At 45.9% G+C, this 24098-nt stretch overlaps 1 protein-coding gene and 1 long non-coding RNA gene across 4 annotated transcripts; one reads left to right on the top strand and one right to left on the bottom strand.

Annotated features, from left to right (window-relative positions):
- Positions 1–1217: 1217 nt before the first annotated feature.
- On the bottom strand, positions 1218–13996 carry LOC130682301 (uncharacterized). Its single transcript, XM_057496686.1, has 6 exons — positions 13738–13996; positions 9472–9689; positions 5151–5181; positions 3718–3894; positions 3022–3144; positions 1218–2514 (listed from the first exon to the last, which is right to left on the bottom strand). Exons 1-6 carry the CDS (start codon positions 13954–13956, stop codon positions 2482–2484), a joined length of 801 nt encoding a protein of 266 aa, XP_057352669.1. The 5' UTR covers positions 13957–13996; the 3' UTR covers positions 1218–2481.
- A 135-nt stretch (positions 13997–14131) lies between these two features.
- Positions 14132–22644, top strand: LOC130682256 (uncharacterized). Of its 3 annotated transcripts, none has more exons than XR_008995483.1 (3): positions 14132–14397; positions 19962–20052; positions 22305–22644. It is a non-coding gene; the product is annotated as an uncharacterized LOC130682256 (long non-coding RNA). The 3 variants fall into 3 exon arrangements; XR_008995482.1 differs by having other exon boundaries at positions 19962–20056; positions 22302–22644; XR_008995481.1 differs by having other exon boundaries at positions 19962–20056; positions 22299–22644.
- The last annotated feature ends 1454 nt before the right edge of the window (positions 22645–24098 follow it).

Here is a 24098-nt window from a genome sequence, read left to right as displayed (position 1 = left end):
GATTTGCCACAAATGAATTATGAAAGAGATCTTGGTTTATAGACCTTGTTGAAATCTGGAATTGTGGCTTTGTACCTATCATACTTCCCTTGCTTATTCTCTGTCTCTCCCTAGTAGAAGGTGGGCTCCCAGAGGGCAGGGACTGGCATCTGTTCTGTTCACTGCTGTGGCCCCTGTGCCTAACTAAACAGCACCTGGCACACAGTAGCTGCTCCAGAGTGCTGAATGGATGAAGGAGGAAGGGAGGGAAGCCGACTCCCCTTTCCTAGTTCCTGGATGACGCGGAGTCCTGAGTGGCCTATCTTGAAGCACCGCAGAGGCACGGTGTAGGGGTGGGTGTTGTTGTGTGGCTGCCTGCCTGCTCCTACCCTCCCTGGTCTCCACTGGGTCCTCAGAGGTTGGGTCTCAGCACAACAACACTATCAGAACCCCTGCTTGCATCCATGCAGCTAGGGGTTTGGTTTGGAGATTCTTAGTGCCCTGGCCCTATTCCCTCTGCCCTCTGCACCATGGCCATGGTCAGAAGGAGGCCAGATGCCTGGAAAAGACAGTCATGTGAGGCCCCTCACCACATGTTTGTGTGTTTGTGTGGGGATGTCCACATTTGACAGTTAAAGAAAAGAACAGATCTGTGGAGCATAAGAACGAAGCAAAAACTGAAGGAACAAAACAGCAGCAGACTCACAGAACCCAAGAATGGACTAACAGTTGCCAAAGGAAAAGGGACTGGGGAGGGTGGGTGGGAATGGAGGGAGAAGGGGAATAAGGGGCATTACGATTCACATACATAATGTAGGGGGGACACAGGGAAGGCAGTATAGCCCAGAGAAGGCAAGTGGTGACTCTATAGCATCTCACTACGCTGATCGACAGTGACTGTAATGGGGTGTGTGGTGGGGCCTTGATAATGGGGGGAATCTAGTAACCAGAATGTTGCTCATGTGATTATATATTAGTGATACCAAAATTTAAAAAATTAAAAAAAAGAAACCAGCAGAGAATTTAAGTAACTTTCCAGAGGCCACACAACCAGAAAATACTGAGTCAGGATTTAAAACCAAGTCGTTAGCTCCTTGGTCCCACAATGCCTTTCCACAGTTGCCCTCAGACACACCCACACCCAGACTCACCAACACCTAGATCCATGATTAAAGTTCTTCTTACCCTGCAACCCTTCTACCCTGCAAGGGAAGGAAGGCAGGTGGCCAAACTTCTGTTACAAACAAGTCTTTATTAAAGATGAGGAGGGAGCAGGAAAGCGGGGGCAGTGTCTCCTCTGCCCAGTGCCTTTGGCTGCCCGAGGAGGGGGAGCCCTCTCTGCTCCACCCATGTCCTCTATAATGGCACATCTGCATGAGGCTGAGGCATGGGGAACGGTGTGGAGAACAGGGGTGGGTTCCAGGAAAAAGAGGCCCCTTCCCACAGCCCTAATAACTAACAGAAGGGTTTACAGTGACCCGGGCTCAGGCAAGGGGAAGCACAGCACCCTGAACCCCAAAAACCTCTGAACTGGGGCTAGCCCTGCGTAAGTAGGGAGTTAGGAGGGACTCAGTGAGAGGTTGCACATGGGGGCGGGGCTGAGACAGGAATAGGTGCCCCAAGGACCCTGCCGCGGGGGAGCCTGCCCCCACCCTCCTGCTGAGCATTCTCATTCTGAGAAGACCCAGTGACAAAGGATGACCCCACCTTCCTCCTCTCCTTGGCACGTGCTACGACGTTGGCGGTCCCCCATTGACTGGAATCATACCCACCCACCTTAGAAATTCTGAAAACCAAGGACTCCTACTGGTTGTTCAGACGCTGAACACTGCCTGGAGTTGCCCTCTGCCTGAGATTCTAAGAATTGACGGGGCAGGTTCCCATTGGCTGAAGTAAAGTCCTTTTGGTTAGAATTCTGAGAACTGGGGGTTCCCACTGGCTGGCAGTTGCCAATAGGGTCAGGTTTTGGCCCTTAAAGGAGCCACCCTAGAAGCCCACCTCCTAGTTATGCCCCTTGGATGGTCCCGGAGGACAAGAGAGGCGGAGGGTCCCCCTAATGTCCTTCCAGCCAGTCACTGATACCTTTTGCCTGGCTGGTTTGGGGACAGGGGGCTTTGGCACTCACACGGCACACGCACACACACGCATAGCAGGGGAAAAACGGGGAGCGGGTAGGTTCTGGGTGGGTGGTGGGGCCTCACAGCAGGTGGTCACTGCTGGCAAATAGGTAAGGGCTGAAGCTGTCCCGGTGAAAAGGGGAGGGGTAGAGTCCGCTCAGGGTGTACAGGTCCCGCAGTAGAGGTGTGGGCAGCAGCAGCTTCCGACCACGTCCGCCTCCCCCACCTGGCCCCCCAGGCCCCGGGGAGGAGGGTGAGGGGCCCTGGCTGGGAGCTGGTGCAGGCACAGGCAGGGGCAGCGGTGTCGGCTCAGACCTCAACCGAGGGTGGGGCACACAGGGCGACGAACACATGGCTGGAGCCCTGGAGGACACGCAGCTGGGGATCAGGTGGCCATGGCGGGTGCACTTCTGCGGCTCTGAGGGTCAGGGAGCAGAGATCAGGGCATCAGAAAGCTTGGGAAGGGACCACGAGAACACAGGGGAGACCTCTGCGGCAGTGACTGCCATCTGAAAGTCCCCCCTGGTTACCCCCCACTCCTTCGACACTCACTGGGTGGGGTGAGCCATGCCGGTGTCCAATGCGGCCTGCAGGCCTCGGGTTTCTGAGACAAAGAGGCAGAGGGAAGGGGCTAGCGGCCCCCCAGGCCCTGCCGGCCACAACCACGAGGGGGCGTATTGGGAAGAAAGCCCAATGGAAACATCAACCAGGATTCTCAGGATTAATCATGTCCCCTTGGGAGGGAGAGAGGAGACGGGCACTTGTTTCTGGGACTGTCCCCCAGGACCTAGGCCTGCAGAGATGAGTCATTGCCCACCCCCCCCCATGGCCCTGAGATCCCCATCTCTTGCCTAACTTCCTGCCTCCCTGGTCCCCCTCCACCTACCACCCTCTCCAGCGGGGAGCGGCCCCCAGCCCCCCTTACCTGGGCCACACTAAACTTTTCGAGGGGGCTCTCCATGGTGGGGGCTTGGCCCAAGTCCTCCCAGGGGGAGAGCCTTCGGCCAGAAGGCAGCCGGCTCTGGGAGTTGTGCACGACACAGGTGACCTGGGGCAGAGAGCATTTTGCATGTTGAGGCCTGAGGCCAATAAGTAGGAGTTGTATAAATACCATCCCCATTTTTCGGATAAGGAAACTGAGGCTCAGGTTTCCAAAAGCAGCTAACATTTTTATGGCGCTTCCTATATGGCACCACTGTTCTTTCCATTTTACCAAGAGGTAGGTACTGTTATTTAGTCCAAAGGGTGGGAACAAGGGGAAGGCAAGTAAGGCCAAGTTGTGCAAGAGCAGGATCGGATACTGTCTGCATTTAAAATTTCAGTATTTTTGGACATGGAGTTGTTCACATTAATTTTGATTTTTAAAACGGTTTCATTACAATATTATTTATCTTGATTACTGAGTGGGTTTGCGCCTCCTTCAATTCTGTGCTCAAAGCGAGTGCTTCACTTGCTTGGCCCTCTTCCTATCATCCCGTTTCACAGACGAAAACCTCCAGGCAGCGAAAGGTTGAGAGACTCGCCCCAGGTCCATACTCTCCACCATCACGCAGGCCTGCCTCTTGGGTCATGGAGCTGATGAAGGGTCTGCCATACAGGGATGGATGGGAAGGTGGCTCACCAGAAAGGTGGCGATGGCTGCCCCGGTAAGAAAGCCAGCCAGAACGTCCGACAAGTGGTTGCGGTACTCAGCCACGCGGACCACGACCACCAGGAAGGCAGGGCATAGCAGGGCCAGGCAGACTGAGGGTTTGACCAGGCAGGAACCCTTCACACGGAACATGAGTGTCAAGTACATCTGTGGGAGCCAGACCGGTGAGGGCTCATGGGGTGGTGCAGCTGCCAAACCCGAGTGGACACTGCGTTCATGGTTAGGGGGAGTGGCCGATTCCCCAGGAATGACGCTGGAGCGGGAGGCTGAGGCCAGGGACTCCAGGAAAGGGAGACAGGGGAAAAGGAGTTCGGGGGATGGAGTCACGAACTCCCACTGGGTCCTTCCAGTGATGGGGATGTGGGCAGAGCACCAAAGAGCAGTGGACAGTTCTGGGGCCTGGTCTCCCCAGGATCAGTCACATACCCGGAAAGATGCTTGCTTGGGGCAAGGCCTCAGAACTAGAAGGTGGAATTGGGGATCAAGGGGCAGGTTCAAGAGCTCATGATCAAGTAGGATTGCAAAGAAGGTACAGTATTAGAAAATCCATGAACATCATCCACCAACTCAGCAAAAAGGAGGAAAAAAACCACATGATCACGTCCACAGATGCTGAAAAAACATTTGACAAAATTCAACATCCATTCATGATAAAAACTCTCAACAAAATGGGTATACAGGGCAAGTACCTCAACATAATAAAGGCCATATATGACAAGCCCACAGACAACATCATACTTCACAGCGAGAAGCGGTAAGCTTTTCCTCTCAGATCGGGAACAAGAGAGGGATACCCACTCTCCCCACTGTTATTCAACATAGTACTAGAGGTCCTGGCCACGGCAATCAGACAAAACAAAGAAATACAAGGCATCCAGATTGGTAAAGAACAAGTCAAACCATCACTATTTGCAGATGACATGATATTGTGCATTAAAAAACCCTAAAGACTCCACTCCAAAACTACTAGAACTGATATCTGAATTCAGCGGAGTTGCAGGATACAAAATTAATACACAGACACCTGTTGCTTTCCTATACCCTAATGATGAACTAGCAGAAACAGAAATCAGGAAAACAATTCCATTCACAATTGCATCAACAAGAATAAAATACCTAGGAATAAACCTAACCAAGGAACCGAAAGACCTACCATACCCTGAAAACTACAAGACACTCTTAACAGAAGGTAAAGAGGACACTAACAAACGGAAACTCATCCCATGCTCCTGGCTAAAAGGAATTAATATTATCAAAATGGCCATCCTGCCTAAAGCAATCTACAGATTCGATGCAATCCCCATCAAAATACCAACAGCATTCTTCAACGAACCAGACACATGTTTATGAGATAAAAAGTACAGCATTTCGTCAGGAATAAGAGTGAAGCATGGATCTCCTACCTTGCAGTGCTGAGCATCGGGGTCCGTGGCACTGACGAAGTCAGAGGCACACATCGAGCGAGTAAAGGAAGTAAAGAGCACCCTTGCCTCACCCAGAGGCTGGGGCGGCCCGGAGAAGCAGGCTGGAAGTCAGGCAGACAGAAAGAGAGACACTCCTCATGGATACCCAGTCGGGCTCTCGGGCTCTGATTCCAGACACGCGGGCCTTTGGGAAGCCGCTGAAGCGCATCCTCAGCCTAGACTCTCGCAGGTGCCCATGGCCTTCCTCAGTCCCTGGCGTCCAAGGAGATGCCTCTGAAGGGGAATCCTGGCCTCCACTCAGGTGACTTTCCCGGCTCCCAAGGGAGACGGGGGATCCACTGAGGGAGACGCAGGGGAACCTGGCGCTCGAGACTTTGAGATCGGCAGCCGGGCTAGTCCCATTTAAGTGGCTGACGAGCGCCCGATGTTGTGTGCCATAGACAGCTTCCTTCTATAAGGACAGTGAAGGAAAAGGCAGGCTCGGATGCCTATACTCACCTCCGAAGTTATCCCGGACGAGCCCCCAAAAACGATGCAGCTTCTCACACCACAAGGGTATGAAACTAGAAATAAATTACGCAAATAAAATGAAAAAGCCTACCACCGCGTGGCGGATTAACAACATGCTCCTAAACAACCAACGATTCAATGACCAAATAAAAGCAGAGATCAAGCAAGCAATATATGGAGACAAATGACTACAATAAAAATTGAACAAGGCAAAAATCTGTGGGACACAGACAAGGCGGTGCTAAGAGGGAAGTATATCGCAATACAGGCCTCCCTCAGGAGAGAAGAACAATCCCATATGAACAGTCTAAGCTGAAAACTATCACAAGAGAAAGAAGAACAAATGCGGCCCATAGTCAGCAGGAGGAGGAACACAATAAAGATTGGAGCAGAAATAAATAAAACCGAGAAGAATGAAACAATACAAAGAATCGATGAAAGCAGGAGCTGATTCTTCGAGAAAACAAACAAAATGGATAAACCCCTAGCCAGACTAATCAAGAGAAAAAGAGAGCCTGCACACACAAACAGAATCAGAAATGAGAAAGGAAAAATCACTACGGAAACACAAAGAATTAGGAGAGAATACCATGAAAAATTATATGCCAACACACTGGATAACCTACAAGAAATGGACAACTTTCTAGAAAAATGCAACCCTCCAAGGCTAACCGAGAAAGAACAGAAAATCTGAACAGACCAATTACTAGGAACAAAATTGAACTGGTAATCAAAAAACTACCTAAGAACAAAACACCTGAACCAGATGGCTGCACCACTGACTTTAATTAAACATGTACTGAAGACCTAATAGTCATCCTCCTTAAACTTTTCCAAAAAGTAGAAGAAGAAGGAATACTTCCAAACTCATTCTACGAGGCCAGCATCACCTTAATACCAAAACCAGGCAAAGACACCACAAAAAAAGAAAGTTACAGACCAATATCGCTGAGAAACATACATGCAGAAATACTCAACAATCCACTTCTAGGAATTTACCCAAAGAATGCAGCAGCCCGGTTTGAAAAAGACAGATGCACCTCTATGTTTATCGCAGCACTATTTATAATAGCCAAGAAATGGAAGCAACCTAAGTGTCCATCAGTAGATGAATGGCTAAAGAACATGTGGTACATATACACAATGGAATATTATCCAGCCATGAGAAGAAAAGAAATCCTGCCATTTGCAACAACATGCATGGAGCTAGAGGGTATTATGCTCAGTGAAATAAGCCAGTCGGAGAGAGACAAGCACCAAATGATTTCACTCACATGTGGAGTATGAGAACAAAGAAAAACTGAAGGAACAAAACAGCAGCACAATCACAGAACCCAAGAATGGACTAACAGTTACCAAAGGAAAATGGACTAGGGAGGATGGGTGGGAAGGGAGGGATAAGGGGGTAAAAGAAAGGGGGCATTACGATTAGCATGTATAATGTGGGGGGGACGACATGGGAAGGGCTGGGCAACACAGAGAAGACAAGTAGTGATATTCTACAACATCTTCCAATGCTGATGGACAGTGACTGTAATGTGGTTTGCAGGGGGGACTTGGTGAAGGGGGGAGGGTAGTAAACATAATGTTCTTCATGTAATCGCAGATTAATGATAACAATTAAAAATGAATAAATAAATGAAGGAAGGAAGGAAGAGCATCAGAGTTAATACCATTACCTTTGTGGTAAGATACAGCTAAATTTAACATAAGTGCTCCACTTACTGTTATAAGGCCACAGATTAACTGTTGAATAGCCTTAGTTTCTTCACTTCTAAAATAGGGAAGGATAACTGAGCCAACCTCATAGTATACAATTTAACATGATTAGCACAATTCCCATTGCACAGCAAATACACAACAAGCATTATTAGCATGTATCTATCATAAGTTCTTCCTATCAAACATGAACTCATGAAGGTAAGTTTTCAATGGAGGTTATAGGACCAACCTTAGATAGACTGGTGAAGACCAGACTCTTACTCAATGCCCCAGAGATGTTACTTTTGCAAAGGCAACGTGCTACAAAGAATTTTCTTCCTTCTCTTTATTTTTCCAGTCAGCTCACACAATACACTTCTTGTTACTGAGAGCCATCAGCAGATTAGCTCACTGGAATTAAAAAGATCCATCTTCTGGAAACAATGCTTAAGAACAGGCACAAAGAAGCGTGAGTAATTCTGCATTTTCAAACACTGTCCTCAAGTTAATTTAACCTGAGCTGTTTGTGAACCACCTAGAAAGTCTAGAATCAGTACGGACAGGCTGAAATCAATGGACCAGAGAGAAGAGGAGACAAACTCCAATTGGCCACTTCACTGAGACCAGGGGAGCCTTGTGAAAAAAAAAACCAGATGAACACACATTTTATATGCTCCAGATGCTAACAGTTCAGATTTGCAATGGCAATTTTTAGTTTTCCTGTGTTCTTTAAAGGAAAATTCTATCTTTATGCATACATATATGTATGTGTGTGTGTGCGTGCGTGTGTGTGCTGCATGTATAGTGTGGAAAACACTTTGTATATTGAAAAGACAAAAAATAAAAGTAGTTCTGAGCAAAAAAAAAAAAATACTGAACAACATATTAGCACACCAAATTCAAAAGTACATAAAAAAGATCATCCATCACGATCAAGTAGATTTATTCCAGGGATGCAAGGATGGCACAGTATTAGAAAATCCATGATCATCATCCACCAACTCAGCAAAAAGGAGGAAAAAAACCACATGATCACGTTAACAGATGCTGAAAAAACAGTTGAAAAAATTCAACATCCATACATGATAAAAACTCTCAACAAAATGGGTATACAGGGCAAGTACCTCAACATAATAAAGGCCATATACGACAAGCCCACAGACATCATACTTAACAGCGAGAAGCTGAAAGGTTTTCCTATGACATCAGGAACGAGACAGGGATGCCCACTCTCCCCACTGTTATTTAACATAGTACTGGAGGTCCTAGCCACGGCAATCAGACAAAACAAAGAAATACAAGGCATCCAGATTGGTAAAGAACAAGTCAAACCATCACTATTTGCAGATGACATGATATTGTGCATTAAAAAACCCTAAAGACTCCACTCCAAAACTACTAGAACTGATATCTGAATTCAGCGGAGTTGCAGGATACAAAATTAATACACAGACACCTGTTGCTTTCCTATACACTAATGATGAACTAGCAGAAACAGAAATCAGGAAAACAATTCCATTCACAATTGCATCAACAAGAATAAAATACCTAGGAATAAACCTAACCAAGGAACCGAAAGACCTACCATACCCTGAAAACTACAAGACACTCTTAACAGAAGGTAAAGAGGACACTAACAAACGGAAACTCATCCCATGCTCCTGGCTAAAAGGAATTAATATTATCAAAATGGCCATCCTGCCTAAAGCAATCTACAGATTCGATGCAATCCCCATCAAAATACCAACAGCATTCTTCAACGAACCAGACACATGTTTATGAGATAAAAAGTACAGCATTTCGTCAGGAATAAGAGTGAAGCATGGATCTCCTACCTTGCGGTGCTGAGCATCGGGGTCCGTGGCACTGACGAAGTCAGAGGCACACATCGAGCGAGTAAAGGAAGTAAAGAGCACCCTTGCCTCACCCAGAGGCTGGGGCGGCCCGGAGAAGCAGGCTGGAAGTCAGGCAGACAGAAAGAGAGACACTCCTCATGGATACCCAGTCGGGCTCTCGGGCTCTGATCCCAGACACGCGGGCCTTTGGGAAGCCGCTGAAGCGCATCCTCAGCCTAGGCTCTCGCAGGTGCCCACGGCCTTCCTCAGTCCCTGGCGTCCAAGGAGATGCCTCTGAAGGGGAATCCTGGCCTCCACTCAGGTGACTTTCCCGGCTCCCAAGGGAGACGGGGGATCCACTGAGGGAGACGCAGGGGAACCTGGCGCTCGAGACTTTGAGATCGGCAGCCGGGCTAGTCCCATTTAAGTGGCTGACGAGCGCCCGATGTTGTGTGCCATAGACGGCTTCCTTCTATAAGGACAGTGAAGGAAAAGGCAGGCTCGGATGCCTATACTCACCTCCGAAGTTATCCCGGACGAGCCCCCAAAAACGATGCAGCTTCTCACACCACAAGGGTATGAAACTAGAAATAAATTACGCAAATAAAATGAAAAAGCCTACCACCGCGTGGCGGATTAACAACATGCTCCTAAACAACCAACAGATCAATGACCGAATAAAAACAGAGATCGAGCAATATACGGAGACAAATGACAACAATAAAAATTGAACAAGTCACCATGTAACTTATTCACTATGTAAGAATTTGTACTCCATGTAAGAACTTGTTCGTTATGCATCAGAAGATTGGAGACTGACGAAAATTAGGCTTGGGGTGGATTAATGATTGTGCAATGAGTACTGACCCCCCTATACAGAATTTTATTGTTGTTAACAACCATTTGATCACTAAATATGAGAGATGCCCTCACAAAAAAAAAAAATTGAACAAGGCAAAAATCTGTGGGACACAGTCAAGGCGGTGCTAAGAGGGAGTATATTGCAATACAGGCCTCCCTCAGGAGAGAAGAACAATCCCATATGAACAGTCTAAGCTGAAAACTATCACAACAAGAGAAAGAAGAACAAATGGGGCCCATAGTCAGCAGGAGGGGGAACACAATAAAGATTGGAGCATAAATAAATAAAACCGAGAAGAATGAAACAATACAAAGAATCGATGAAAGCAGGAGCTGATTCTTCGAGAAAATAAACAAAATGGATAAACCCCTAGCCAGACTAATCAAGAAAAAAAGAGAGCCTGCACGCACAAACAGAATCAGAAGTGAGAAAGGAAAAATCACTACGGAAACACAAAGAATTAGGAGAGAATACCATGAAAAATTATATGCCAACACACTGGATAACCTACAAGAAATGGACAACTTTCTAGAAAAATGCAACCCTCCAAGGCTAACCGAGAAAGAACAGAAAATCTGAACAGACCAATTACTAGGAACAAAATTGAACTGGTAATCAAAAAACTACCTACGAACAAAACACCTGTACCAGATGGCTGCACCGCTGACTTTAATCAAACATGTACCGAATATCTAATAGTCATCCTCCTTAAACTTTTCCAAAAAGTAGAAGAAGAAGGAATACTTCCAAACTCATTCTACGAGGCCAGCATCACCTTAATACCAAAACCAGGCAAAGACACCACAAAAAAAGAAAGTTACAGACCAATATCGCTGACAAACATACATGCAAAAATACTCAACAATCCACTTCTAGGAATTTACCCAAAGAATGCAGCAGCCCGGTTTGAAAAAGACAGATGCACCTCTATGTTTAGCGCCGCACTATTTACAATAGCTAAGAAATGGAAGCAACCTACGTGTCCATCAGTAGATGAATGGCTAAAGAACATGTGGTACATATACACAATGGAATATTGTCCAGCCATTAAGAAGAAAACATATCCTACCATTTGTAACAACATGGATGGATCTAGAGGGTATTATGCTCAGTAAAATAAGCCAGTCAGAGAGAGACAAGCACCAAATGATTTCACTCATATGTGGAGTATAAGAGCAAAAGAAAAACTGAAGGAAGAAAACAGCAGCAGAATCACAGAACCCAAGAATGGACTAACAGTTACGAAAGGGAAAGGGACTGGGGAGGATGGGTGTGGGAAGGGAGTGATAAGCAGAAAAAAAGGGGCATTGCTATTAGCAGACATAATGTGGGGGGGGGCACCAGGTGGGCTGTACAACACAGACAAGACAAGTAGTGATTCTCTAGCATCTTACTACACTGATGGACACTGACTGTAAACGGTATGTGGGGGTGACTTGACGATCGAGGGAGTCTAGTAAACATAATGTTGCTCATGAAATTGTAGATTAATCATACAAAAAATTATAACAACTGAATAAAAGATAAAAATAGAAACGATTATCATTTAAATTTGAAGGAGGGATTAAACAATTTCCAGATAAGCAAAAGCTGAGAAAATTTAGCTCACACCACCCATCTCTACAGTGTATTTTGGAGGGACTGCTATAGATGGAAGCATTCCTAAGGTTAAATAGCTGTCACCAGAGGTAATAAAAAGGGGCATACAAAGAGTACAGAACACCATACCTAATATACAAAGAATGAGGAGGGGAAAAAAAAAAACAACCTTTAGGTTGTGTTTGTAATAGCATACTTAAGTGAGTTAAGCTAGATTCTTAGGTAGTAAAGAAGGTACCCTTTACCTTTTGGTAACCACGAACCTAAAGCCTGCAATGGCAGTAAGTACATACCTATTGATAATCACCCTAAATGTAAATGGTCTGAATGCACCAATCAAAACACACAGAGTCACTGAATGGATAAAAAAACAAGACCCATGTATATACTGTCTACAAGAGACTCACTTCAAACCCGAAGACATACTCAGACTAAGAGTGAAGGGATGGAAAAAGATATTTCATGCAACTAATAGGGAGAAAACAGCAGGTGTTGCAGTACTTGTATTGAGCAAAATAGACTTTAAAACAAAGAAAGTCACAAGAGACAAGGACGGGCATTACATAATGATAAAAGGGTCAATCCAACAAGAGGATATAACCATTATAAATATCTATGCGCCCAACACAGGAGCACCTACACATGTGAAACAAATACTAACAGAATTGAAAGGGGAAACAGAATGCAATGCATTCATTCTAGGAGACTTCAACACTCCACTCACTCCAAAGAACAGATCAACCAGACAGAAAATAAGTAAGGAGACAGAGGCATTGAACAACACATTAGAACAGATGGACCTTACACATCTACAGAACTCTCCACTCAAAAGCAGCAGGATACACATTCTTCTCAAGTGCACATGGAAGATTTTCAAGAATAGATCATATACTGGGCCAGAAAAAGAGCCTCAGAAAATTCGAAAAGACTGAAATTGTACCAACCAGCTTCTCAGACCACAAGGGTATGAAACTATAAATAAATTACACAAAGACGACAAAATGGCCTACAATCACATGGAGGCTTAACAACATGCTCCTAAATAACCAGTAGGTCAATGACCAAATAAAAACAGAGATGAAGCAATACATGGAAACAAATAATCACAATAATTCAACAACGCAAAATCTGTGGGACTCAGCGAAGGCGGTGGTAAGAAGGAAGTATATTGCACCACAGGCCTACCTCAGGGAAGAACAACAATCCCATATGAACAGTCTAAACTCACATTTAACTGAACTAGAAAAAGAAGAACAAATGAGGCCCAAACTCAGGAGAAGGAGGGACATAATAATGACTAGAGCAGAAATAAATAAAATAGAGAAGAATAAAACAACAGAATGAATGAAAGCAGGAGCTGGTTCTTCGAGAAAATTAACAAAACAGATAAACTCCTAGCCAGACTTATCAAGAAAAAAAGAGCCTACGCACATGAACAGAATCGGAAATGAGAAAGGAAAAATCACTAGTGACACCACTGAAATATGAAGATTAGAGAATACTATGAAAAATTATATAGTAACGAACAGGATAACCTAGAAGAAATGGTCACCTTTCTAGGAAAATGCAACCTTCCAAGGGTGACCCAGGAAGAAACAGAAAATGTGAACAGACCAATGACCAGCAAGGAAACGGAACCGGTAATCCCAAATGACAAGGCCGACAGGAGCCTCAGGAAACAGTTGTGAACCCTGGAGGCGCTGCCTCCGGCGGCCTCTCCCCCGCCGCCCCTCCGCGGGTCCCACCCGACCCTCGGCTCGCCCGGCCCTGGCTCCCGAGGCCGCCGACGGAAAACGGCGCACACGGCAAGACGCCCGCCGGCCTCCCCGTCTGCGCGGCACGGCCCGCCCCCTTCGCCTGCGACGCCGGCCCGCGCGGCAGTGGCAGGTCGGCGGCGCGGCCCCAGGCCGGGCCCCGCGAATCCCCCACCCGCGTCAGCCGCCCCCCGGCCCCGGGAACGCGGCCGAGCCCCTCGCACGCCCGCCCCCTCACCGGTCCGCCGCGCCCGCAGGCGGAGGCAGGGGTCCACGCGCCCCCTCCAGGCCCGGCGGCCACGTACCTTCCGGCCCGCAGAGCCGTCGCTGTCGCCTTCACCCCTGAAGCGGGGCCCGCTCTGGACGCTCCGCAGCAGGTACGACGGTGCAAGGCTGGAGGCGGCAGAGCTGGACGAGCGCAGGTCCGGCCGGGGCGGCGGCTCGAAGTCCGGGCCGATCGCCGGGGCCGCCAGGGCCTGCGCGCCGGGAGGAAGGCGCAGCCGAACACAGCGCCGGTCCACCATCTGGGCTCCGCCGCGCTCCGTGCGGGGACGGGAATGCGGGCCGGAGCAAGGACTGAGACGCGGGAGCAGCTCCTCCTAGCGGCGCTCGCGAACCTACTGACTCTTCAATATGGCGGCTGCGTCTCCTGCGGCTGCCGCAGGAGACCCGTTTCGTACGCAGGTACCCACCGGGATATACTGATGAATAAAACATGCCAAGTAATGGCGTCTAACAGGATGGATTCAGGACAGATACTGTAAAGCAAAGAACCAGGAATGGATTTGTCTTCAACTCAGACTTCAGATCTCTCTACTTCTTGTCAATCTTCACATTCTATCGTGGCAGTCATGGCATCTTTCGCACTGAAATAAGCAGTCAGGGCCCCTAAATGGGCTGCCCAGGCTTGCCCTGACCCCTGAAGATCAGGTGCTGAACTCACCTTTCAGAGGCTGGCATCCCAGGTAAAAAATGTTAATGGATAGGTAATTCCAGGTTGCCCTCTTGAATAAGGCCAAACCAATTTATATCGTAGATTGCTATACACTCTTGCCTTCATAAAAATTGTACTTAACAGTATTAAGTGTGCTGTTTGCCAAGCAGTAACTGCATAATTTGGTGTGCTGGGTTAGAGGTCAGGGTTTGGGGGTCTCAGCGGGTCACTCTGCTTTGTATGGCTCAGTGATGGAGAACTGGAGTTGAGGGTGTTGTATTAGTTCGCTAGGGCTATCATAAAGTGCCACGACTGAGGGACTTAAGGAGCAGATTTTTTCCCTCACGATTTTTGAGGCTAGAATCTGAGATCAAGGTGTCAGCAGGGTTGGTTTCTTCTGAGAATCTCTCCTTGGCTCACAGATGGCTTTCTTCTCCCTGTGTCTTCACATGGTCTACCCTCTCTATGTCCATATTTCTTCTTGAAGGACAGCAGTCATATTGGATTAGGGCCAACCCTGATGATCTCACTTTTATCTTAACTACCCTTTTTAATGACCCTACCTCCAAAGAAACAATGTGCTGAAGTATATATTTAAACATAGAGATTTTGGGAGAAGAGTTCAGCCCACAGTGTATTTGTTAATGAATACCATTCAAATTTGGAAATTTATATCGGCTAACTGATGGAGTGGGCAGGTCACCATGAATGGTGATGTCTTTTCCAGGTTTGAGGATTTGTACAGGTCCGTGTGGTCATTCTCTGGGGAGGCCCATGTGTGTCTGTGGTTGAGAGGCTGAAGTTTTAAGGAGGCCCAGGACCCCTCGGTGGCTGGACACACCTGGTGAACATTACTTTCCCTTCAGTCCTTCAAATAAGCTTAAATCTCTCTTCAAGGACTGGTTTTAGATGTGTAAGTATTATACATGTATATCTCCATGCATATATCTCACAAGCACACACAGAGACGCATGGATTTTCTGGAAAAGCAGTTGGTGCCTTTGGGGACAGTGGTTAAGATGTAGCCACTGTAGGTAAGAGAGGAGATTCATTGTACTGAAAGTACTTGAGACTTAAAAGCAAAGCGGAAGCTCAGCAGCTGTGCCTCAGGACCGCAGAGGCCTGCGGGGAAGGGACAGTTGACTTTTACAGGAGTGGATCCCGGCGTCTCTCAGAAGTTGCCCTCACCGATTTCTGCCCATGGGTGTCACCGCAGGTAGCTGCGCGCCTTTTCCTGTGTGGTGTCGTGGAATGAGGGCCCTGACCAGATCGTCGTGATGGCAGAGGCAGCTTGGGTGGTGAGGTCCGTCCTCCTGTGAACTTGGAGGATGTGGAGTCACAGGGAGCTCATCAGCATGACATGTGGCCATGTGGTGGCAAATGGGAACGAGGTGATGGCCAGGAAGTGCTGATCTGCCCTTGGAGTCTTTCCCCCAAGCTCCAGAGTTTGGGCTGCAGAGCCAGGAGTCCCGGCGTCGGGTCTGCTCCTTTGGGGGCAAAGCGTGGAGCCTGTAGTTTGTGTGTTTCTGTCTTCATGGGAAAAAGTGGTTTTGTGTGCCATTGAATGTTAGGTAATTTCAGAAATTCAAGTTGTATGTCTGATTGGCGCTCCTCCAAGGGGCCTCTGGGTAGTAAACTCCTTAAAGGAAGTAGCAAGAGAGCTGTGTTCTTAGGAGGTTAAGGGGGGATCTGGTAAGGGAATACAGCCACTGTAAGGTCATGTACTTGTGCCAGGCAGATCTCGGTTCAAACTAGCTCAGACACAGAGCTTTGATATTTAATCGCAAAGCCTGAGTGTGACATAATAAGAACAGAACTCTGTCGCAGTCAGGTCACACTTACTGTTAAAAGGATAGAGATCAGGCGAAGGAGACGGGTGGAGCGTCACTCAGTGTGACTCAGGGTGGGCGCTGTGGGTCACGTGGCGTCGGGAGTGGCTGGGGAGGGAACATGCACAAAGGCGTCCTACCTGTCCTACCAGGCTGTAGGGGTCAAGCGCAGTGAAGACTGGATGCCCAGGCTCAGGTGACCCTGCCCGGGTGCCAGTGCCCCCTGCCTCCTGTCATGTTGATGCCACAAAGCAACACTGCCCACATGACTCCATTGTCAGGGGCAGCTGGGATTCCACGTCTGGAACTTTCCTGGACTCTGACTTTTGTGCTGGTTGCCTTGGCTGGTGTCAATCTGTATCCATGAACTAATAAACCATAACAGCAGAACTGGGCTCAGTGGCTTCTCAGTCCCTCTGCGAGTTACCTAGTCTTAGGGAATATTCTGCCTGACCACAGGAGCTCTGTGCTGCCTTTTGGGTAATTTCTCGTTCACCAGTTATGCCTTTAATACCTTTGATGGGCTTTCTTTTTTTTATTAAGGTGTCATTGATATATACTCTTATGAAGGTTTCACATGAAAAACAATGTGGTTACTACATTCACCCATATTATCAGGTCCCCCCCATATCCCATTGCAGCCATTGTCCATCAGTGTAGTAAGATGCCACGGAGTTAGTACTTGTCTTCTCTGTGCTACACTGTCTTCCCCGTGACCACCCCACACCATGTGTACTAATCATAACACCCCTCAGTCCCCTTCTCCCTCCCTCCCCACCCACCCTCCCCCACCCCTCCCCCTTGTAACCACTAGTCCCTTCTTGGAGGCTGTGAATCTGTGGCTGTTTTGTTCCTTCAATTTTGCTTCATCATTATACTCCACAAATGAGGGAAATCATTTGGTACTTGTCTTTCTCCGCCTGGCTTATTTCACTGAGCATAATACCCTCTAGCTCCATCGTGTTGTTGCAAATGGTAGGATTTGTTTCTTTCTTATGGCTGAATAGTATTCCATTGTGTATATGTACCACATCTTCTTTATCCATTCATCTACTGATGGACACCTAGGTTGCTTCCGTATCTTGGCTATTGTAAAAAGTGCTGCAATAAACATAGGGGTGCATATGCCTTTTTGAATCTGAGAACTTGTATTCTTTGAGTAAATTCCTAGGAGTGGAATTCCCGGGTCAAATGGTATTTCTATTTTTAGTTTTTTGAGGAACCTGTATATTGCTTTCCACAATGGTTGAACTAATTTACATTCCCACCAGCAGTGTAGAAGGGGTCTCCTTTCTCTGCATTCTCACCAGCATTTGTTGTTCCTAGTCTTTTCAATGTTGGCCATCCTAACTGGTGTGAGGTGATATCTCATTGTGGCTTTACTTTGCATTTCCGTGATAATTAGCGATGTGGAGCATCTTTTCACATGCCTATTGGCCATCTGAATTTCTTCTTTGGAGAACCGTCTATTCATATCCTCTGCCCATTTTTTAATAGGGTTATTTGCTTTTTGGGTGTTGACGTATGTGTGTTCTTTATATATTTTGGATGTTAACCTCTTGTCAGATATGTCATTTACAAATATATTCTCCCATACTATAGGATGCCTTTTTGTTCTGCTGATGGTGTTGTTTGCTGTACAGAAGCTTTTAAGTTTGATGTAGTCCCATGTGTTCAATTTTGCTTTTGTTTCCCTTGCCCGAGGAGATGCGTTCAGGAAAAAGTTGCTCATGTTAATATTCAGGAGATTTTTGCCTATGTTGTCTTCTAAGAGCTTTATGGTTTGATCACTTACATTCAGGTCTTTGATCCATTTTGAGTGTACTTTTGTGTATGGGGTTACACAATAATCCAGTTTCATTCTCTTGCATGTAGCTGTTCAATTTTTCCAACACCAGTTGTTGAAGAGGGTGTCATTTCCCCATTGTATGTCCATGGCTCCTTTATTGTATATTAATTGACCATATATGCTTGGTTTGATATCTGGGCTCTCTAGTCTATTCCATTGGTCTGTGGGTCTATTCTTGTGCCATCACCAAATTGTCTTGATTATTGTGACTTTGTAGTAGACCTTGAAGTCAGGAAGTGTAATTCCCCCTGCTTTATGCTTTATTCTTCCTTCTCAGGACTGCTTTGGCTGTTCGGGGTCTTTGGTGGTTCCATATGAATTTTAGAACTATTTGATCTAGTTTGTTGAAGAATGCTGTTGGTATTTCGATAGGGATCGCATTGAATCTGTAGATTGTTTTAGGCAGGATGGCCATTCTGACAATATTAATTCTTCCTATCCATGAGCATGGGATGTGTTTCCATTTATTGTTGTCCTATTTAATTTCTCTCATGAGTGTCTTGTAGTTTTCAGGGTAGGTCTTTCACTTCGTTGGTTAGGTTTATTCCTAGGTATTTTATTTTTGATGCAATTGTGAATGGAATGGTTTTCCTGATTTCTCTTTCTGCTAGTTAATCATTACTATATAGGAATGCAGCAAATTTCTGTGTATTGGTTTTGTGTCCTGCAACTTTGCTGGTCAGTTATTAGTTCTAGTAGTTCTGGAGTGGACTTTTTAGGGTTTTTTTGATTACCAATTCAATTTCGTTGCTGGTAATTGGTGTGTTCAGATTTTCTGTTTCTTCCGGGGTCAGCCTTAGAAGGTTGTATTTTTCTAGAAAGTTGTCCATTTCTTCTAGGTTATCCAATTTGTTAGCATATAATTTTTCGTAGTATTCTCTCATAATTCTTTGTATTTCTCTTGTGTTTGTAGTGATTTTTTCTTATTTCTGATTCTGTTTATGTGTGTAGACTCCCCTTTTTTCTCTGATGTGCTTTTAATGTACAAGTGTGTGTGTTTCTTCAGATAGACTTTTTTCCAAATGTGCCTGCTTGTTTCTTTATAGATCCTAGTTTTTTAGACATTTTAAAATACTTTATTCCTTAAAATATTTCAAATACACTATTAAATGTGCTATCCCTTGTAATTCTAGCATCTGTTGTGTCTGCATGGTTGATTCTGATTCACCAAGTCTGGGAAGGCCCTTGATGAATAATGTTTTATTAATCCTGATGTTACCCCACCTGTGAATAGTGTTTGGCAAACAAATGTTGGTGTATGTATGATTTTTGATTAGCAAGAGGATTTAATGGCTACTTATTACAGAGACTTCTGCTTTGTGGGATAAATGGCATACTGAATGTAAAATTGCAGACTATTCCAATAGTATTTTCCTTCTTTAGCATGTTGTTTTTGAAAACTGCCTGTGTTGACGCAGCCTATGTGGTGAAAATAAGCAAACTGCCCTCCTTTATGTCCCTTCTGGAGCAACGAGTGGACAAACACCTATAGTGGACAGCAGCAGGATATCACAGGAAACCCTGTTAATCAACGATGTGGCCGTGGACTTCCCCTGGGGGGGAGGGCAGCTCCTGGCCCCCACTCAGAAGGGTGTGATGTTATACCGGGACGTGATGTTGGAGAACTACAGCGACCTGGTGTCAGTGGGTGAGGACAGCTCCCCTGTGTCACCAGGGGGCCCCCTTCGGTGGCCTTTTCTCCCAGCTGCTGAAATCTCTGGCATGTCCACAGTGCTCTCAGCAGTGGCTCCTCAGATCCTCTGGCGTCAGACAAGCATACATAATGTTCCCCCTCTTGACAGAAGTCTCTGCTTTGCTGATGTGAACACTGTCTAGTCCCTAAATGTAGTATTCTCCCATCTTGACATCCCAGCCCAATCCCGCAGGTCTAAGTCTCTCGTTATTTCCCACCAACAGGGTATGAAGCCAGCAAGCCAAACACACTCTTCAAGTTGGAACGAGGGAAGAGCCGTGGATGGTAGAAGATGAAGCCCACAGTCGGATCTGTGTGGGTGAGCGGGGCAGAACCAGCCAGCTGGGCAGCTGAGAAAGGCATAGTCGGGTCGGTCAGAGAAGCCTCCCCAACTATGCGTGTCTGAGGATGTGTAGACGGCTGCTCCTTGAATGCTTCCCATGAGAGAGCCTTCTCTTGGGAGGAGTCTAGGGGGGAATACACCCCTTGGTATTCTGAGAGCTGATCCCACCAGATCCCTGTTTATTTTAGGTACATCTTGATTTTGTTGTTGTTTTTCACCCAGTTCTCTTCATCCTACATTTCTCAAATCTCCTTTTTGTCCATTGTCACAGTGTCTCTGCCTATTTTTTTCACCTCCCTTGCTGTGAAATTCCATCTCCACTCCTCACTCCAAGCAGGTCTTAGAATTCAGAACAGTCTTCTAACTGGTCATATTCCTGCTCCCTGAGGAAAGAGTGACTTCCCTTCCTAACTCTCAACCCGCCATTGGATGTTGTGCCCACACCATTAGCTTATCTCTGTGTTTATATGGTTTCATAGCTTCTTGCTATGAATGTCTTGTGTTCCACTGAAAATTTGTATGTTGAAATCGTAAACTCCAAGGTATTAGTATTAGGAGGCAGAGCCTTTGAGAAGTAATTAGCCCATCAGGGCCCAAAGAGACGCCTCAGCCCTAATGCCATGTGAGGCTCCGGCTGAGGAATCAGCCTCTCGCCAAACACCACGTCTGCTGGCGCCTTGATCTTGGACTGACTTGCCTCCAGAAATAGGAGAAATTTCTGTTGTTTATTTTGTTATGGCAGTATGAATAGACTAAGACATTTCTCTTTGCTCTGGAATTGTCCAAAGGTTCTGTTTTCTGTATCTTGCTCTGTTCTCATAATCCTTAAATCTTCCCTTCCTTCTGGTGAGTTAAACTTTTATTTTTTATCAAGACTACCACATTTGCTTCTTCCTGAATATTTTCTGACCTATGGACTTATGCTATATATTTTTCTGTCTCCACAGAAACTCCCAAATGAATTCTGACTTTCTGTTCGAGGAGCTAAAATCACTTTCCCTGTAAGAAAATTACCTCCACCTTCCTTTTTTTTTTTTTTAAGTTTAGATTCTTCTAACAGTTTCCAACCATTAGTATGTAATAAAGTAGGTTAAGATAGAGCAGTGGTGAAGTGAGAAGGATGGTGAGGTCGGAAGGTCCAAGAGAGGCTGGGTCCCCAGAAGCAGAAAGAGAACATCCTTCCAGAAAGATCAAGCTCTCTACAGCTGCTCATTCATCAAGTAAGATAGGAATTTAGGAACAGGTGTGTGATTTTAGTGTTTTCTTCCCATTTATGTGTTATATGTATATATAACGTGTGGTTTTTTTTCATCTTGAGTTCTCTTCCACGACATGGTTCTGACCGCCCCAGAAGGTCCTAGCGCCTTCTTTCTCTTAATTCTCGTTTGCTCAAGACCAGACTGTTGAAACTCAGCTTTGAAAACACTGTGTCCATCTATTTATCAAACATTTCTTGAACCCAAGGCTTTTGTTGCAGTGTGTGTGTGTAGCGCATGCATCAAGACCTGGTCCTCTCAGAGTCTGGTTTGTAGACTTAGGGTTCAAGTCTAGGCGTGCTGATAAAGTTCTCTAGAGGATACACTGTTGTGCAGTGTACTTGGTGACTCACAGCTGAAACACTGAATTTCAGGAGAGGCGAAGAAATACTGCCTAGTAGCAAAGATTCTTGTGACAAATGTATGGCAAATACAGGTTTTGAACACAGGGTATTGCTGCTAGAACTGGGGGAATTTATATGTCAAAATGATTAGTGTAGATGGCATGTGGTGACTCTTTAGTGCCTATAATTACACAGGGAGCATGGGGAATGGTGGCATGATATGTAGGAGGTGTGTTTAGATTTTTAATTAAAGAAGATAACAAAGGGCAAAGAATGGGGGCATGAATGGTAGGACCTGTGCAGGGCCGAGTGAGACGGCCGAGGTATTGGCCTGAAGCCTTTACATGAAGGCCAACATCAGAAGGTGTTTTCAGGAACTAGTGGTGTGGAAACAGGCACATGGGGTAATTAAGGCAACATTAGCTTTTATCACCAGGCTGGCTGGGTTTTATGCATTAGTGATTGAAGTCTTTGTAGGGCTGTGGTGAATGGTTAGGGGGTTTTCATCACTGTTCTGTTTCCTATCTCTGGGTAGTCTTAATTTTGATCTGGTGGCAGCTGTGTAATAATAATAATAAGGAAAAACTGAGGGTGGAGCTGACGTGAGTCCTTGTCCAGCAGGAGGAAGGTGGTCCTTCAGGCTGCTTCACTGGTGCCACCACGGAGGCCTGAACGTAGTCATGGGAGAAGATGCTGTGGGTTACGAGATGAGGGGTCAGGGTGTTAGGACTGAAAGGGAACATGTCCAGTGCGATGTCTGTATAGGTGCAGCACACAGAATGCGCCTGAAAAAGGTGATAGTTTTTTTTATTCCATTAGAGGCACATGTGCTTCTGGAGAACTCTGCGAGGGCCACTGCCCTATTGAAAATTCTTGAATGATTGTTGTTTCTCATCTTTCCCTATTTCTCTAGGAACGAACGAGAACATGCACCCAGCTAGACAAAAGCTGGTCATATTGAGAATAAGAGTTTCTCTCTAATCGTGTAATCAGTGCTTTGGGAAAGCTAGTGTGGGTGCTGTACAGATTGTAGAAAAAGGATACCTCGTAGAAACAGACTGACCACACAGGAGTATCACAGATATGCTGAAATCAAATACTGAGGGTACAATAATATTCTGAATTGCCTCTCTGAGATATTTGTTCCAAACCAGTATTTAAATATATTCTTAATCAGTGTAGTCAGTTAATTTCCCCTTAGTGGAATTTTCCAAACTGGAAGTCTGACTATTTGAATGACTAAAATCTTGGTCCTATGCCTTCACTTTCTTTCAGTTCTTGCCTTCTCTGAACGTGATCTTAGCCAGTCTTTTATCCTTTATATGCTGACACTTCCCACATGCTCTGTCCTCTGAAGCCCAGTCTCAACATATGTAAATCCACCTGGGTACTTGGCACTTGGATAGCTAATAAAAATCTCAGTGCTTATATGCTTCAAAAGTCCACTCATTTCCTCCCATTCTGGGCTTCAGTAATATCCACCTTCTCAAAGGCAGCTCCCACGTACCGCCTGACTCAAGCGAAATAACTGAGGAACAAACCTGAATTCTTCACTCTCTTTAATCCCCGCCTCTTTGAGCTCACCATGATATATCCTCATTTCCTCCACTGCTTTCTGACTCCTTTTCTCCTTCCAACCACCTCTCCCAGTTTTTTTACTTTATTTTATTTTCCCTAACTAGAATGTAAGCTCAGTGAGAATAAGGGAAATGTTCATGTCCCCAACACCAGCACTCTAGCCCCCACATAATGGGCATTTTAGGAGGGTTTGTGGAGCGACTGCTGTCCTTATAGATTTAGATGAGGTGTCCCTTCCATCTCTATTTTCTCTTCCAACAACGAGGTTCTCTTTCTTGCTTTTTACCCTGTATGTTCTGCAAGGCACCATTTAGAAAGCAGCCAGTCTGTATTTTTTTTCATTGTGGATTATTCAAGCTTGTCTGTACTATTTCTGCCAGTTGATTTTTGTGTATCATGTTTTTACCAATGTCCAAGAAATAAAGGAACATTATTGAAGATTGTTTGCACGGAGATCACGCAGTCAACACTAAAGAGCCACTGCGCCCCTGGGCATTCACTGGTCTTTCCTTTCCTGGAAGTTGAGGAAGTTGGTGATTGTCTGCAGAGCAGACGCTGACACTTGTACAGCAAAGGTGTCTAAGGAGAATGGAACAATGCCACAAACGTGATGCCTTTCAAAATACTGTTCATCCGGGCCAGCATAATTTTTTTTCCTTTAAGGCAAAATCATGGAAAAACTGTGCAATTAAGTTTAGTCAGTCAGAATGGAAGCTGTGAAATTAGAACCCTGTTAGTGTGGTGGAGATAGAAATCCTTTCTCCTGACAGAGCCGGAGCAGGTTCATACTAGAGTTGCCGGAAAGCTCAGCACCAAGGCTCACTTGGGAAGCACCAGTGA

This window comes from Manis pentadactyla (genome assembly GCF_030020395.1).
Source record: "Manis pentadactyla isolate mManPen7 chromosome 15 unlocalized genomic scaffold, mManPen7.hap1 SUPER_15_unloc_1, whole genome shotgun sequence".
Lineage (NCBI taxonomy): Eukaryota > Metazoa > Chordata > Mammalia > Pholidota > Manidae > Manis > Manis pentadactyla.
This window is presented reverse-complemented; position numbering and strand designations above follow the sequence as displayed.

Bases quoted from the DNA above. Each gene is read 5' to 3' on its own strand.
- LOC130682301 (XM_057496686.1), bottom strand. From the start codon at position 13,956: ATGGTGGACCGGCGCTGTGTTCGGCTGCGCCTTCCTCCCGGCGCGCAG. The intron at 5,182-9,471 runs GCACCTGCGAGA...TGACTTCGTCAG, and splicing joins GGGACTGAGGAAGGCCGTGG to TGCCACGGACCCCGATGCTC. The intron at 3,145-3,717 runs GTGAGCCACCTT...TCTCTGCCCCAG, and splicing joins CAGCCATCGCCACCTTTCTG to GTCACCTGTGTCGTGCACAA.